Source organism: Puntigrus tetrazona, chromosome 11, assembly GCF_018831695.1.
Source record: "Puntigrus tetrazona isolate hp1 chromosome 11, ASM1883169v1, whole genome shotgun sequence".
Classification (NCBI taxonomy): Eukaryota; Metazoa; Chordata; class Actinopteri; order Cypriniformes; family Cyprinidae; genus Puntigrus; species Puntigrus tetrazona.
Window position 1 is genome coordinate 11,323,511 of NC_056709.1, and position 14,494 is coordinate 11,338,004.

The window sequence follows — 14,494 nt, forward strand, 5'->3', positions numbered from 1 at the left end:
GGAGACACCGATGTCCAGAAGATCAGAGCGCAAGAATCCATCTGTGGAGAAACACACACACACACACACACACACACACACACACACACACACACACACACACACACACACACACACAGGATATGATTACAGCTCACTTCCTGTCCTCTAGATTCCAGTGAATGAATGTGAGGAGCGTCAGAGGAACGAACGTCCTTCACACAGAACCTAACTTGACCAGAATAGACTCAGTAAGTGTGTGAATGGAAACGAACGATCAGATGACCAGCGGGGCTCGTTACCCAGAATGCACTGGGTGCTTCCAGTAAAGCAGATTAAACTGATGTCATTGGTTTGGACAGCAGATGAAAGAGATGTTAACAAACCTGTCCTCACGTCTGAGCCGAAGTACACGAGAGCAGCAGGGAAGAGACTCGCCTGAGAGACACACACACACACACACACACACACACACACACACACACACACACACACACACACAGGTTAATGACTGCACTTTAACACACTCCTACTGGACAAATCAGGAAAAAAATTGACATTTTTGGTGGAAATCATGATTCTGTAACAAAAATTCACTTTACAATTAAAAAATGACAACTACAACAAACTAAAAACTAAATTATACAAAAAATATAAATAAAAAAATATTTTTGTTATTCTGTTATAAAACATATACATTATATATATATATATATATATATATATATATATATATATATATATAAATAATTTTTTATAACAATAACTCATTTCTAACAATAATGTTTAAACACTTTATTTACTATTTTATTTACTGTTTCATTATTTCCTTTATAATAAATGTCTTGTCAAAGTAGACCGTGTGTTTAATTTATATTCTAACAGAACAGCGACACACACAGTAATAAAATATTTAGAAGTATAAAAACTAAATAATATAATGTATAAAATACAATAAAATAATGTAAATAATATTTTAAATAATAATAATATTCTTATTATATTAATAACAATATTTATTTTTCAAATAAATTGCATGTAAATTAAAATAATAAAATAGTTATAATAATATATACAGATAAATAAACTTACTTAAAAGTACTTACATTTAAACAACAATTATTATTATATTATTATTATTATACAACTTATTATTAGAGGAATCCAGCTTTGAGAAGGTCACTACAAGTTTCTGAGATTTTCTGACAATTCAAGATATTTGCAAATAAAATACATCTAAAATACAATGTGCTCAGTGTCAGGAAAATTAATTTTCTATTCACAAACAGTACATGAGGGACAAACCACACACTCTCTCAGTTACACAGTCTCTCTTACACACACACACACACACACACACACACACACACAGACAGTTGTTTCTCTATAATGGGTGTCTCTGCTGATTTCTATTCTGAGAGCTCTTTGAAAAGAAAACAAAGTGTTTGAAAGGGCTGAGGGGAGTCTGTCCTCAGAGACACTGTGTGTGTGTGTGTGTGTGTGTGTGTGTGTGTAAAACATTCCTTCCATTACATGACGGAAAGTGAGCGAGTAACATCCTGTTTGTGGAGAGAGACAAACACACACACACACACACACACACACACACACACACACACACAACAAACATCAAGACACAAATGATGGCAGATTCCATCTGGAGTCAGAGACTCAGTAAACGCTTCTCATCTCACTAAGCCCGGCCCTGACCTCTGACCTCTGACCTCTGGGGGGAGTCACCTCTACATCAGCCATGAGTGAACATGCATTTGCTTTTAGAACGTGGAAGAAGTCAAACACACACACACACACACACACACACATTTGTTTTGCTATCTCAGTGAGGACACAGATCATTGGTCTTCTAGTAGTTCAACAGTATTTTCTCTCTAATCCTAAACCTCCTCATCACACAAACACTAAACTACTTCTGTCTGATTTATCTAGTGACGGCCGCTCCAACGTCTCACGAGTGGGTCGTCCTGATCTCACACGATATAAGAGATCACATTTACATCCTCACGAGTACAGTTCAACCAGCACACACACACACACACACACACACACACACACACACACACACACACACACACTCACTAAACTCTCTCTCACACACACACACAATAAACTCTCTCTCACACACACACACTAAACACTCTCATAAACTCACACACGTTGTGTTTCCATGTTTTATGGGGACTCTTCATAGGTGTAATGTTTCTATACTGTACAGACTGTATGTTATTGTTCTTCTCCTAAACCTACCTCTTACAGGAAACTACTCACATTTTTACATTTTCAAAAACTCTCACACACTCAAACACACACACACATAAACTTTCTAACACACACACACACACACATAAACTCTCACACACAGTCGGTCTGACCTGGAATAGAGTGACATTCGGCTCGTCTAGGATGGTTTTAGGAGGAGCAACAACTAGAAAACAAAAAACACTTTGATTAAAAACACATCATGTAGGCCAACATCAGTGTGTGTGTGTGTGTGTGTGTGTGTGTGTGTGTGTGTGTGTGAGACTCACACAGGTAAAACTGCATCTGTGGGTCCTGCAGGTGAGATCTGACAAAACTCCTCAGAGCAGAGACTGAAAAACAGAGGAAAGTCATATCTGGAGTTTAGACAAACAAAAAAATTATAGAAAATAAAATTCAATTCAACACAACACACAGAATTTTTTGTTTATGTAGTATGTGCATATATATACTATAAAATGTAATAAAAACAAGATTTAATATATTTAGACGTTGTATATATTTAATATTACCTGTTTCTAGAGGTCTGAAGAAGCCCTGAAGAACGTGGCGGTCAGGAAACTGGACCCTCAGAGCCACCTGATAATCACACCGACCAATCAACCGCGTGAATCCAGTCACATGACCGCTCACATGATCAGACACGAGAAGCAGACTCACCTTCGGATACCTGTCCAGCTTCTCCTTCACCTGAGACTCTCGCAGGGACTTCGTCATGAGAGGAGCTTCCTCCAGAGCCTTCCTAAACAACAGCAGACCCTTCTGAAGTACAGTCTGAACTCATAAATAACTTCATTTGTGAATTTCACAACATTCTGTCTCTAAAGCTCTCTTTTCTGTCTGGATCAACTCTGTCCAGGTGTCGCTGAATTAATCAATCAATCAATAAATGAAAGTAAAGCTCGACAGCACAACAACAAAAAATTTTATCTAATATTTTATACAACTACACACAATATAAGATTAAACAAAAATGCTTAATTGAATAAAGCATAAAAGTAAAACAAAGAAAAAGGAGGAAAAAAAAATTGTGTAGCATTTACTTTGAAATAATTTTTCACTAAAAACTGCTTCAAAATAATTCACTAAAAACTTTAAAAAGTACTAAGAAGCAGAAGGTAACATCTAATTACATTTTATTTTTTTTTAATTAAAAGAACATAATAGTATTTAAAATATATATGTTTTATTTAACTTTGAAAAATGTTTTTATATTTAGATTTTTTTGGTGCGTGTAAAACATAAATGAACATAAATCATAACATAAATCAGAAACGACTGACAGGGTTGTAGTCTGTTATCCCAGACATGTGTCTGCTGCACTAACACTCGAAAACCACAACACACACACACACACACACACACACACACACACACACACACACACACACACACACACACACACACACACACGTGCTCATTAACCACCTCAGGTCGTCACTGAAGGAATAGAGACAGACAGAGAGACAGACTGTCTGCTGCAGGTCTTAATTAGATATCATCAGAACACACTTATAACTGTCTGAGGAGTCAGAGGGCAAAGGTCACGTCACACAATATTTACATGCTTTGCAGAAGACAAAATATAGACAATTTACCCTGAGCTAAACTTTTTATTCTGGCCAGTATTTTTAATGTCACTGAGATATTGATCATTTTTGGTAATATTTGGAATTAGATTTCATTTAATTTCGATTTTCTAAATGCATTTTAATTGTAGCTAAAGTTTTGTCATTTTTATTACTTTGGGTCAATCAAATGTGTGCTGTACGTTCTCACCTCTCACTCTTTAGTTGTGCAAATCTCTTCCGAATGTCGTCAACAGTGACTTCAAAAAACTCGTCAGGAAGCTCTGTGTCGTCATGGTGACGTATTCCAGAATCCAGATGGAAAACCAGCGGCTCCCTGTCGACCGGCTGCACAAACACACACAATTCACTGATTCATCACGATTCACTGATTCATCACAATAAATTGATTCATCTCGAGACACTGATTCATCACGAGAGACTGATTCATCAAAATAAATCGATTCAATTCGAGACACTGATTCATCATGATTCACAGATTCATCACAATTTACTGATTCATCGTGATTTACTGATTCATCACAAAACACTGATTCATCATGAGTTCATGAGACACTGATTCATCATGAGTTCATGAGACACTGATTCATCATGACTCAGATTTATCACGAATCAATGATTCATCACAATTCACTGATTCATCATGATTCAATGGTTCATCACCAAAAACTGATTCATCATAAGTCACTGATTCACCATGATTCACTGATTTATCACGATTCACCACAATTCAGTGATTCCTCACAAGTCACAGACTGAATGATCACGACTCACTGATTCATTCAAGATTCAAGACATCAAGATTCACTGACACACTCTTTTTTTTTTTAAATCTTTTTTTAATTTGTCCGAATGCTTATTTGAAATTTTGTGCACATTTTTAACAATAAAGATACAATAAAAAAAGAATATACAAAAACAAAACAATATAGAGATGAATTATACTGCGATATATCTATACCATAATCATAAAATAAAATGACTCATTATAAAATAAGGTTCTGGTCATATCTCCCAGACTTAATATGAATTAATACATAACTTAGAAAAATTGATCAAATGTATATGCTATATACTGATGTCTGGCTGTATAATCTTGTGACGGACACAAGTATCTTTTTACCTCCAGAAATTCATCTGTTTCCTCTTCGTCCGTCGCCGGGTTGGCACTGACTGACCGCTGAAACATAAGAAACATCCACAAACACTTGAGTCTGAGACCGCTAGCACCAGACGACCAGAAAACCTACCAGCTACAGAGGAAAAAAAAGGTGTGTGTTGGTGTTTGTGTGATTGAACCTAAACATGGTGATGCATGACTGAAGTCAGACACAACAAAACACAGCGTCCATCTCTCAGAGGAATCAACAACAGAGCAGAACCACACACAGACGAACACAACACACGCCAGAAGACCTTCCAGCAAAAACACCTTTAGATGTCTCAGAAGGAGCGTCTTCGGCTCTTTGATTAAAAATCAAGTAAAACCACTGAAAATTGTGAAATAATACAATAATAATAATAATAATATAATAATAACAGCTGTTTTCTCTGAATAGGTCTTAAAGTGTGATTTATTTCTGCATTTTCAGCTTCATTTCTCCAGTCTTCAGCGTCACATGATCTTCAGGAATCAGAATAACTTGCTGATTTAAGTTTGGAGTGAATAACATATCAAAAATGCATTTGTTTGATGATTAGATCAACAAATCAACAAAAAAACTAATACAGAATAATGATAAAAAACATCAAATCATACACATTGGAATCAGTATGTTTTTATTTTAAGAAATAAATGACACTTTAACACACATTCAGAGAGAAAACAGCTGCTTTACATTACTATACTATTTCACAATTTTACTGTATTTGTAATCAATTAAATGCAGCCCCGATAGGCAGAAGAGAGAGACTTCACTGTGTTTTTAAAATGTTATTTATTGTGGTGATGAAAAAGCCAAATGAAGAAACAGGAAGTAGACAGACCTTGATTTCGTGGCTGGGTTTGGGTTTCTTGGCTTTCGGCGGGCTGCCGGACACACATGATGACCATGACGTGGATGTCTTCAGTCCAGCAGTTCCTCCCAGACGCTGTCCGCTTCCCGAAAACGGCACAAAGTCAGTGGGCGTGGCTGAGGGGGCGGGGCCTTGGCTCTGTTGGGACGTCCCAGGTCGCTCGTTGTCCTCATGCGGCACTAGGTTTGCTTGTGGAGGCGGGTCAGTTTTAGGCCGCACCTCCTGCTCCCGGCTCACGCTTGGCTCCTCCTCTTCCTGTTTGACAGGATGATGGTTCGGCGGGGCGGTGACCTCGGTGGGAAGAGCTGGGGTTTCCATGGGAACGGGAGCGGGCTCCTCGGGTGGTTCAGAAGGCGGCTGTGATATAGTGGTCTTGGCAACAGCATTCGTTGGCATAGCGACCGCATCCACAGATGCATCAGGACACGAGGAGCCAGAGCTTTTCAGCACATAACTAATAAACGGAAACGCCATCGTTATCATCACCATAATCACGTAAGAGTGACGTGACGTCACCGCCGAGAAGAACAGCTCACCGTATGATGGCACTTCCTCCGGTGAGCCCCAGAGACTTCAGAGTCGTCTTCTTCAGCGCGTCCTTCCCGCTGACCTACACAACAAGACATCAAAATGCACTTTGAAGGCAATTTAATCCTATTACGCAAAATTCACTTTTGAACATAAGTGTGTACACAACCCTAAAATCCAGCCGATATTTGAGGGACGAGCTGTAATCTATTCTAGAAAAAGGGGCGGGGTTTCTTCAGCTCATTTGCATTTAAAGAGTCATGCACAAAAAGTTTTTGCTTCCATTCAAAATAGGGATTTTCAAAATTATATAATAAATGATCTATGGGGTACTTTGAGCTGAAACTTTACAGACACATTCTGGAGACAACTAAGACTCATAAAAAGGGGCATAATTGGTCCACTTTAATTCTACAGTGTAACAGAGTGGAGAATTAAGCTTTATGTTAATTAGAAAAAACATTCATGTGACTTTCCATCATCCACAAAAAGATAAATTCACAAAACGTTCACGTGTTTGGGTCGACCCAGAGATGTTTAAACTTTCAATCCTCAATTCATGGATTAAGAGTGAATTAAGACGCGCAGAAGCTGAACTTTTTTCTGAAGAAGGTGTCTGTGGGAAAGTGCACTAGGTCAGTAAATGAAGTCAGACCTCACCTCGTCTCTCATGTAAACACACACTGGCGTAGGTCCAGACGCGTCCAGATCAGACGTCCTGCGAGGAGCAAGCACATCTCAGTATACACACACACACACACACACACACACACACACACACAGACTCTGAACACACACATGCGTCAGATATACTGTATATACTCTGAGACCAGCAGCATTTTGGGGCCAGTTTCTTCTCATGTTTTTGGAAAAACGGCTGTGTATTTTTATGGGAACAAAACAGGAATTTAAACAGAATCAATGGATTTAAATTACAGTTCTGTTAGAGCAGAGGGAGGGGCCAGTGGTAAGTGGGAGGGGCCTGCTGTGCCAGTGGGAGGAGCCTGTGAGAACATAAGCAAGCTTAAGCTTAACCCTCGTTATGCATTCATAAACTGCTTACTATATTCACATTCCAGGAGCCAAAAAATATTTCTCTTTTTAAAGCGGTCATAACTAAATATTTTTCAACTAAAACCAAATTTAAAAAGTGTTTTTTTTACCATTTAAATGAAATACACTTACATTATATTATTATTAATAAAAAAAAATTAAGAAATGCTTTGAAATGTGAAATATATTTTAATGCAACATTAAGAAATGAACGTTTAACGGCCATCTGCACTGTAAATCCTCAAGTTTTTTTATATTTTTAACGACTTTGTATCATATTCACCTTTGCATTAAATAATAAAATAAAAAAAATACAGTTAAGGCTAATCCGAGGGTGTTTCTAATGCCAATATTTTAAAATGCCTGAATTTAATTAAATTCCTTTAAATATATAACAGAAATAAAAAATTCATTTGACTTGCATATTCTTGTTTAGGTATATAAAAATCTATTTTTCATGCTGCAATGGTTTCTTTTGACACCAATACAATACGCAATATATAATATACATAATACACAATATCTATACATATTCAACTTTTTTTAAATGACTTTTAAATGAAAAAAATCATTGTGTATTTTAAGTTTCCCTTTCTAAAAACCACGCACTTGTCCAGAAAGGTTTATTTATCCTGTGTCAAAAGGAGCGCATTACGAGGGCTGAAGTGTTTGGCAGCGGCTCCGAGCGCTCGTAAGGGGCCCCGAGAGCCTCGCTTCACACGATCTGGCTGCACTTAAAAACCTCAGCGGGGAGAGGAATGCGTCTCAATCAATAAAGAACACACACGTCTCGCAAATGAATCAGCCGCAGCCTTCTCTCACAGAACAACACACACCTGGTTTGAGGGAAGCGTGTCAGGAGATCCCATAAGGTCTGTCCGCTCGAGAAGGAGCCTTGAAGACGAGAGCCGTCCTCCATCTGCAGCGCGAGACGCACCTGAAGCGAAACACAGACACGCGCCGCTATAAGAACTGAAACGCTAGCATGCCAAGCGGTTTTAATGTTAAGAGGTCTCCTCCGCTCACTAGGCTTGCATTTATTTGATCAAAAACTAAATAACTGAGGAATATAACTAGAATTTAATGTGTGTGAATGTGTGTTAAAGTGTGATTTATTTCTGTGTTTCCAGCATCATTACTCTGATTATTATCAGTGTTGAAAACAGCACTATTTTTTGTGAAAACTGTCCAAACATCTTATTTTTCAGCATTGACAGATGAACAGAAAGTTAAAAAGAACAGCGTTTATCTGAAATACACAGTTTTGGCACACGGTGAAGGTCTCTTTCAATCAGTTAAAAGCATCTTTGGGGAACAAAAATATGAAATTATTTTATTTGTATTTTAAATCTTACTGACCTCAAACTTTGAAACGGTAGCATATATTTTATATTTATTTATTTATTTTTATTTTTTTAAATATATACTTATGTAAAATAAAAGCATGAGGAAAATTAAAGAAATAAAAAACTGAAGCAAAATCTAAACAGAATTAGAGAGAAAACGACTTCAGTTAAAAAAGAATTGCTTTGATTTCACCAACCAATATTATATCATAGTTTTTATTAACTTTGATGTGGTCTGTTTATTTTGGAGTTTTAATTTAGGTTAATTTTACTGAAGAACTGCAAATAAAAATAAAAATCAAAGCCGTGTATTCAGCAGTACTTTAAAATACTCCTTTTGTAGTTTTGATGACTTGCTCTTCTTCTTCAACAACTTTATTTAATGCTCTAACACTAGCACTCTATATTCTAATTCTATTCTTAAAAAACCCTGCTCTTTTCACACTCTATTCATTTATTAACTGCTTGTTTTCTTTTAAAATACTGTAATACTAACACAAGCTTCTCTATTCTCTTTGTATTCTGTCTATTTTTATATATTATACTATTAACAAAAAATGCCTCCAACACTAGCTTGCTCTATTCTTTTTCTATTATACCCGTTTTATTTTTATTCATCACACAATCAGCAAACCCTTGCTAGGTGTGCCGTGTAAAGCTTGCGTATCACTTTGTTGATGCCGATCGCTTCTATTGTCCTCATTTGTAAGTCGTTCTGGATAAAAACACCTGCTAAACGGCTAAATCTATACAGGAAGTGCTGTATGACGTCGATGACATCATTAGTCGTACGCACAACACGAGGGCGTCTGCCGTTTTATAGGAGTGTGTTTACGGCGGCGAGAGGAGCGCTGGTGTGTTTGAGGCCGGATGAAAGAAAAACCGAACTCACGCTCTCGTTTGATTGAGAGATCAAGGGGAAGGCGATTAATGAGCGGGTGTGTGTGTAAAGCATGATGGGTGTGTGTGTGTGTGTGTGTGTGTGTGTGTGCCGCTCTGGCTCATACTTCAGGCATGTGTGTGTGTGTGTGTGTGTGTGTCAGTGTGTGTGTGTGTGTGTGTGTGTGTGTGTGTGTGTGTGTGTGTGTGTGTGTGTGTGTGTGTGTGTGTGTGTGTGTGTGTGTGTGAGTGTGTGTGTGTGTGTGTGTGTGTGTAAACGCTGGGCCGGTGAGGTAATTCCTCACACACCGTGGTATTATTACCAGAGATCATTAAACTCTGATCACCGACAGACAACGCATCATTACTCAGAAAGAGCGCAGCGATGTTTACGCTCAGAGCGCCTGCTTTAGCCCAAATGGGCTTTTTACTTTTTATTATATTCATTCAAGCTGTCCTGTTTGACTGAAAGTCCGGGAAATGTACTTTTAGTCAATTAAAACTAAAATCACAATTATTCTGCTCAAACATACTCACAGTTAACATTATTATTATTTTACATTAGCGCTGTCAAACGATTAATCACAATCACCAAAATCAACGTTTTTGTTATATATATATATATATATATATATATATATATATATATATATATATATATATATATATATATATATATATGTGAGTGTATACTGTGTATATTTATTATATGCGTGTGTGTGAGTGAGTGTGTGAGTATGAGTGTGTTTGTGTGTGTGCGTGTTTGTAGGTGAGTGAGTGTGTGTGCGTGAGTATGAGTGAGTGTGTGTGTGTTTGAGTGAGTGAGTGTGAGTATGAGTTAGTGTGAGTGAGCGTGTGTGTGAGAGTGTGTGTATGAGTATGAGTGAGTGTGTGTGTGTGTGAGAGTGTGTGTGAGTGTGTGTGTGTGAGAGTGTGTGTGAGTATGAGTAAGTGTGTGCGTGTGTTTGTGTGTGTGTGTGAGAGAGTGTGTGAGAGTATGATTAAGTGTGCGTGTGCGTGAGTATGAGTGAGTGTGTGTGTGTTTGTGTGTGAGTGAGTGAGTGAGTGTGAGTGAGCGTGTGTGTGAGAGTGTATGAGTATGAGTGAGTGAGTGTGTGTGAGAGTGTGCGTGTTTGTGCGTGAGTATGAGTGAGTGTGTGTGTGTTTGTGTGTGAGAGTGTGTGTATGAGTATGAGTGTGTGCGTGTGTTTGTGTGTGAGCGAGTGAGTTATGAGTGAGTGAGTGAGTGAGTGAGTGAGCGAGTGAGTGTGTGTGTGTGTGTGTATACACCCACACACACATATATAATGTGACGAGCGTCCCGGGAGCTAGTCAGTGTCGCTCTGGCAATCAACACTCTTTTGTTTCCCCTGTTCCGGTTGTTTTTTTCCCAGGAGAACCCCCTTTGCGTCCCGGCTAATGGCTGACCTCTGCCGGCTGCTGGGGGAAGCAGCTCCAGACAACGGTCTACCACCCAAACCGGCTGAACGGTTCAACAAAACCCTCAAACAGACACTGGGACTTGGACCTCATGATGCCCTATGTCCTGATTGGCATTCGGGAGGTGCCGCAGGCATCGGCCTTCACCCCCTTCAAGCTCCTGTTTGGCCGGCAACCCCGAGGTCTGAGCAAAGCCCAACAGAGCCACTACAATTGGGCCACCTAACCACGAGACTTCCAGCCTGGAGACTGGGTCATGGTTCTGGTCCTGACCGCAGCATGCAAGTTCCTTGCCACCTGGCAGGGCCCCTACACTGTCATTGAGCGAACTGGCCGTCACCTACCATTTATGACAGCCAGGCTGCTGAAGGGCCGGCTACATCAAGCTGGTTGTGGACAACAACCTGCAGCTGTCAGCTGCCCAGAAGGGGGAACAGCACCTGATCGGTCAGTTCTCCAATGTGTTCTCTCCTCACCCCGGGTGGACCTCTTCACCAACCGCGTCCCAGATGCTAGTCGGCAGGCTATAGAGGCCGAGATCCAACAGAGGCTGAAGTTGGGGGTAATTGAGCCGTCCCACCGCCCATGGTCCAGTCCATGGTTCCAGACGGCACCCTCCGCTTCTGCAACGACGTCCAGCGCCTAAACGAGGTCCCCGAGCTGCTCGACCGCCTGGGAAGGGTCCGGTACATCTCGACCCCGGACCTCACGAAAGGCTACTGGCAAGTCCCTCTATCTGAGTCCGCCAAGCCCAAGACTGCCTTCTCCACACCAAGAGGCCACCGTCAGTACCGAACCCTTCCCTTCGGCCTCCACCAGCGACGTCCCAAAGGATGATGGACATCGTCGGCCCCACCAGTCGTACGCTGGACGACATAGTCATCCACTAAGAAGAGCACCTGGAGCGCCTGTGGAGGACCTGACCAGGAAAGGCCAGCCAGAGAAGATCGTGTGGACACCAGCCGCCGAGGAGGTGACGGAAGCCCTGACGTCGGAGCCGGTCCTCAGACCCCCGGACTTCAGCTGCCCCTTCCTGCTGCAGACGGATGCCTCCGACACGGGACTTAAAGCTGTGCTGTCCCAGGTCCAGGAAGATGAGGAGCATCCTGTCCTTTATATCAGCAGGAAGTTGACCCGGCCGAGAGAAACTACGCAGCTGTGAAGAAGGAAGCCCTTGGCTTGGGGTTGGGGGTGTGACGAGAGTCCCGAGATGGGATCAGCGTCGCCATGGCAACCTGACTACACTCATCAGCACGAGCTCAGCTTCATAGATAAAAATATTTTATAGATAAACATCTTTCTATACAAACATATTATGCAAACAAAAATATTTTGGATGTAATTTTACAACACTATTTCATATTACTCTATAATGAAGATATATTTGTTATTGAATATAATTTTTATTATTATTTGAAGTAATAATTTTTTTTCTTTATAAAAAACCTTGTTTCAGAACACTATTCAAAAAGCTCTATAAGCATCTTTAGGTTTCATAGTTAGTCGTTATGAAACAAAACCATCTACAACTTTTGATTTTTGCATTAATTCGTGAGAGAGACTCGTTATTGAAGGCCAAAAGCTCATTTTGGGTAAAATTAACCATTCCAGACACTCTTTTTTGATATTATTAATATTGTATTTAAATAAAGATAGTGATGAGAGATGCATTTATCGAGATATCCACTCCACAAAAAATAACATTTTCACCTGAGATTCAGGGCCATAAAGAGAGCAGCATCATTATGTTATTTTTGGTAGTTCTATTGGTAAAATCTGTTGACTTTAGCAGTCTTTGTTGCAATATATGCCTATGATTACAGTTCAAAGATGAAAAAAGATAAACAATGTTATTTTTTTCCCCCAAGTTTGATTGTAACTCAAGAACTTTTAAACACATCCTTTTCGATGTAGCGTCTTAATAAGCCTTTCTTTATATCTTTAAGACCCAGTATTGTTCAGTTTCGGCGATAAAGTCATTCATTGCTATTGCGCGCACACACACACACACACACACACACACACACACACACACACACCGTGCTCTCGGCTCCAGTCAGCGGCCTCGAACACACCACCATCTCCAGCTTAGCATTATTTGGCAGACTGGCAAAACGCCACTGCAGAGACAGATCTAGAACCATCCTCTGAAACCTGCAGACAAAGAGAGACTAGAGATAATGAGCTGCCACACACACACACACACACACTATATATATATGCATGTAAACACATTATATATTTACGTACAGCTGCATACAATTATATGTAAAGCAAACAATTATATTAGAATGCATTTATACAAATTATGATTTATTATTATATGTGCAATTACACAGATTTATATAAACGCAGGTTACACTTACTTGAGTCCATGTTCATCCGGGTTAAAGCCATGTTTTTTACACACATCCTCAAGCACCTGCACGATTAAACATTTTAAAATGCATTACTTATAAATATAAAACTCATAATTGAATGTACAAATTAACCTGACAATTAATAACTCAAATCATCATCACGACCAGGCCTGGCATGTTGTAATGCCTAATGAAGCTGAATTATAATTTATCTATGAAGCCCAAAACCGCTAACTAGGACGGTACTGCTACTCAACCTGAACACAAAGGCTGTCTAGGGCACTAGGTAGGCAGCTTACTAGTACGGAATGCGCTTATGATGCCCAAAACTGTGACTCGCGCTAAACAGACGCTTCATTACAGAGACAGCTATTCTAAAGCACCGGTGTCGCCTACAGATGCTGTCTATGTAGGCGCCTCACTAGTTCAGCTGAGTCAGAACGCGCTGATTCGAATCGTTATAAACACGCACAGCCTTCGCGGCGAGCTTCACGAAACACACTCGAGTGCGCGAACGAGCTCGTACCTGCAATAAAGGTGTGTTTGGAGACACTTTGACGGTCTGTCTTCTTCCATTCGGAGTTAAAACTGACACGGCCGAACTGCTCGCCGCCATGACACTGTGACGTCACGGTGTTTGTTTGACAAAACTTTATGCGTTCCTGAGACGCGACATTCATGCTAGCGGCTTAGCGCCTTCTCTTCTTCAAGAAACAAACAAACAAAACACCTAGCAATAAATGTGGCTATTAAAAAAATAGCAAGTGTGAGTCAAATAATAAAAAGACACACGTTTTTTCTTTTAATTGCACTAAAAGGTAGTACACGTTTATGTAAATGAAGTTGTTATTGTGAAACAAAGAAAACCCTGAACATCTATCTATACAGAAAATCCCCTCAAATGACTTTTCTTGAAGTGTACACTATCTACCAGCACACTTAACAGGAAAAACAGACCTATATAAAATATAATCATTCAAAAATGTGTAACGGTGTGTAATGTTCAATAACTCAATGTTGATATTTT

The 14,494-nt window shown here is 39.6% G+C and overlaps 1 protein-coding gene across 1 annotated transcript in view; it reads right to left on the reverse strand.

Moving 5' to 3' along the window:
* aspscr1 (ASPSCR1 tether for SLC2A4, UBX domain containing) overlaps positions 1-14,122 on the reverse strand; it is a 17,252-nt gene extending 3,130 nt beyond the window's left edge. The window contains exons 1-15 of the mRNA XM_043252663.1: positions 13,994-14,122; positions 13,474-13,529; positions 13,147-13,261; positions 8,279-8,379; positions 7,050-7,107; positions 6,398-6,471; positions 5,832-6,315; positions 4,969-5,025; positions 4,036-4,172; positions 2,917-2,998; positions 2,769-2,835; positions 2,526-2,588; positions 2,370-2,422; positions 366-417; positions 1-41 (exon numbers count right to left, since the gene is read on the reverse strand). The exon at positions 1-41 is cut by the window's left edge and continues 29 nt beyond it. Of these exons, the coding sequence (XP_043108598.1) occupies positions 1-41; positions 366-417; positions 2,370-2,422; positions 2,526-2,588; positions 2,769-2,835; positions 2,917-2,998; positions 4,036-4,172; positions 4,969-5,025; positions 5,832-6,315; positions 6,398-6,471; positions 7,050-7,107; positions 8,279-8,379; positions 13,147-13,261; positions 13,474-13,529; positions 13,994-14,083 (1,530 nt within the window). The 5' untranslated portion in view covers positions 14,084-14,122. The remainder of the gene's footprint in view (positions 42-365; positions 418-2,369; positions 2,423-2,525; positions 2,589-2,768; positions 2,836-2,916; positions 2,999-4,035; positions 4,173-4,968; positions 5,026-5,831; positions 6,316-6,397; positions 6,472-7,049; positions 7,108-8,278; positions 8,380-13,146; positions 13,262-13,473; positions 13,530-13,993) is intronic.
* Between the last annotated feature and the right edge of the window lie 372 nt (positions 14,123-14,494).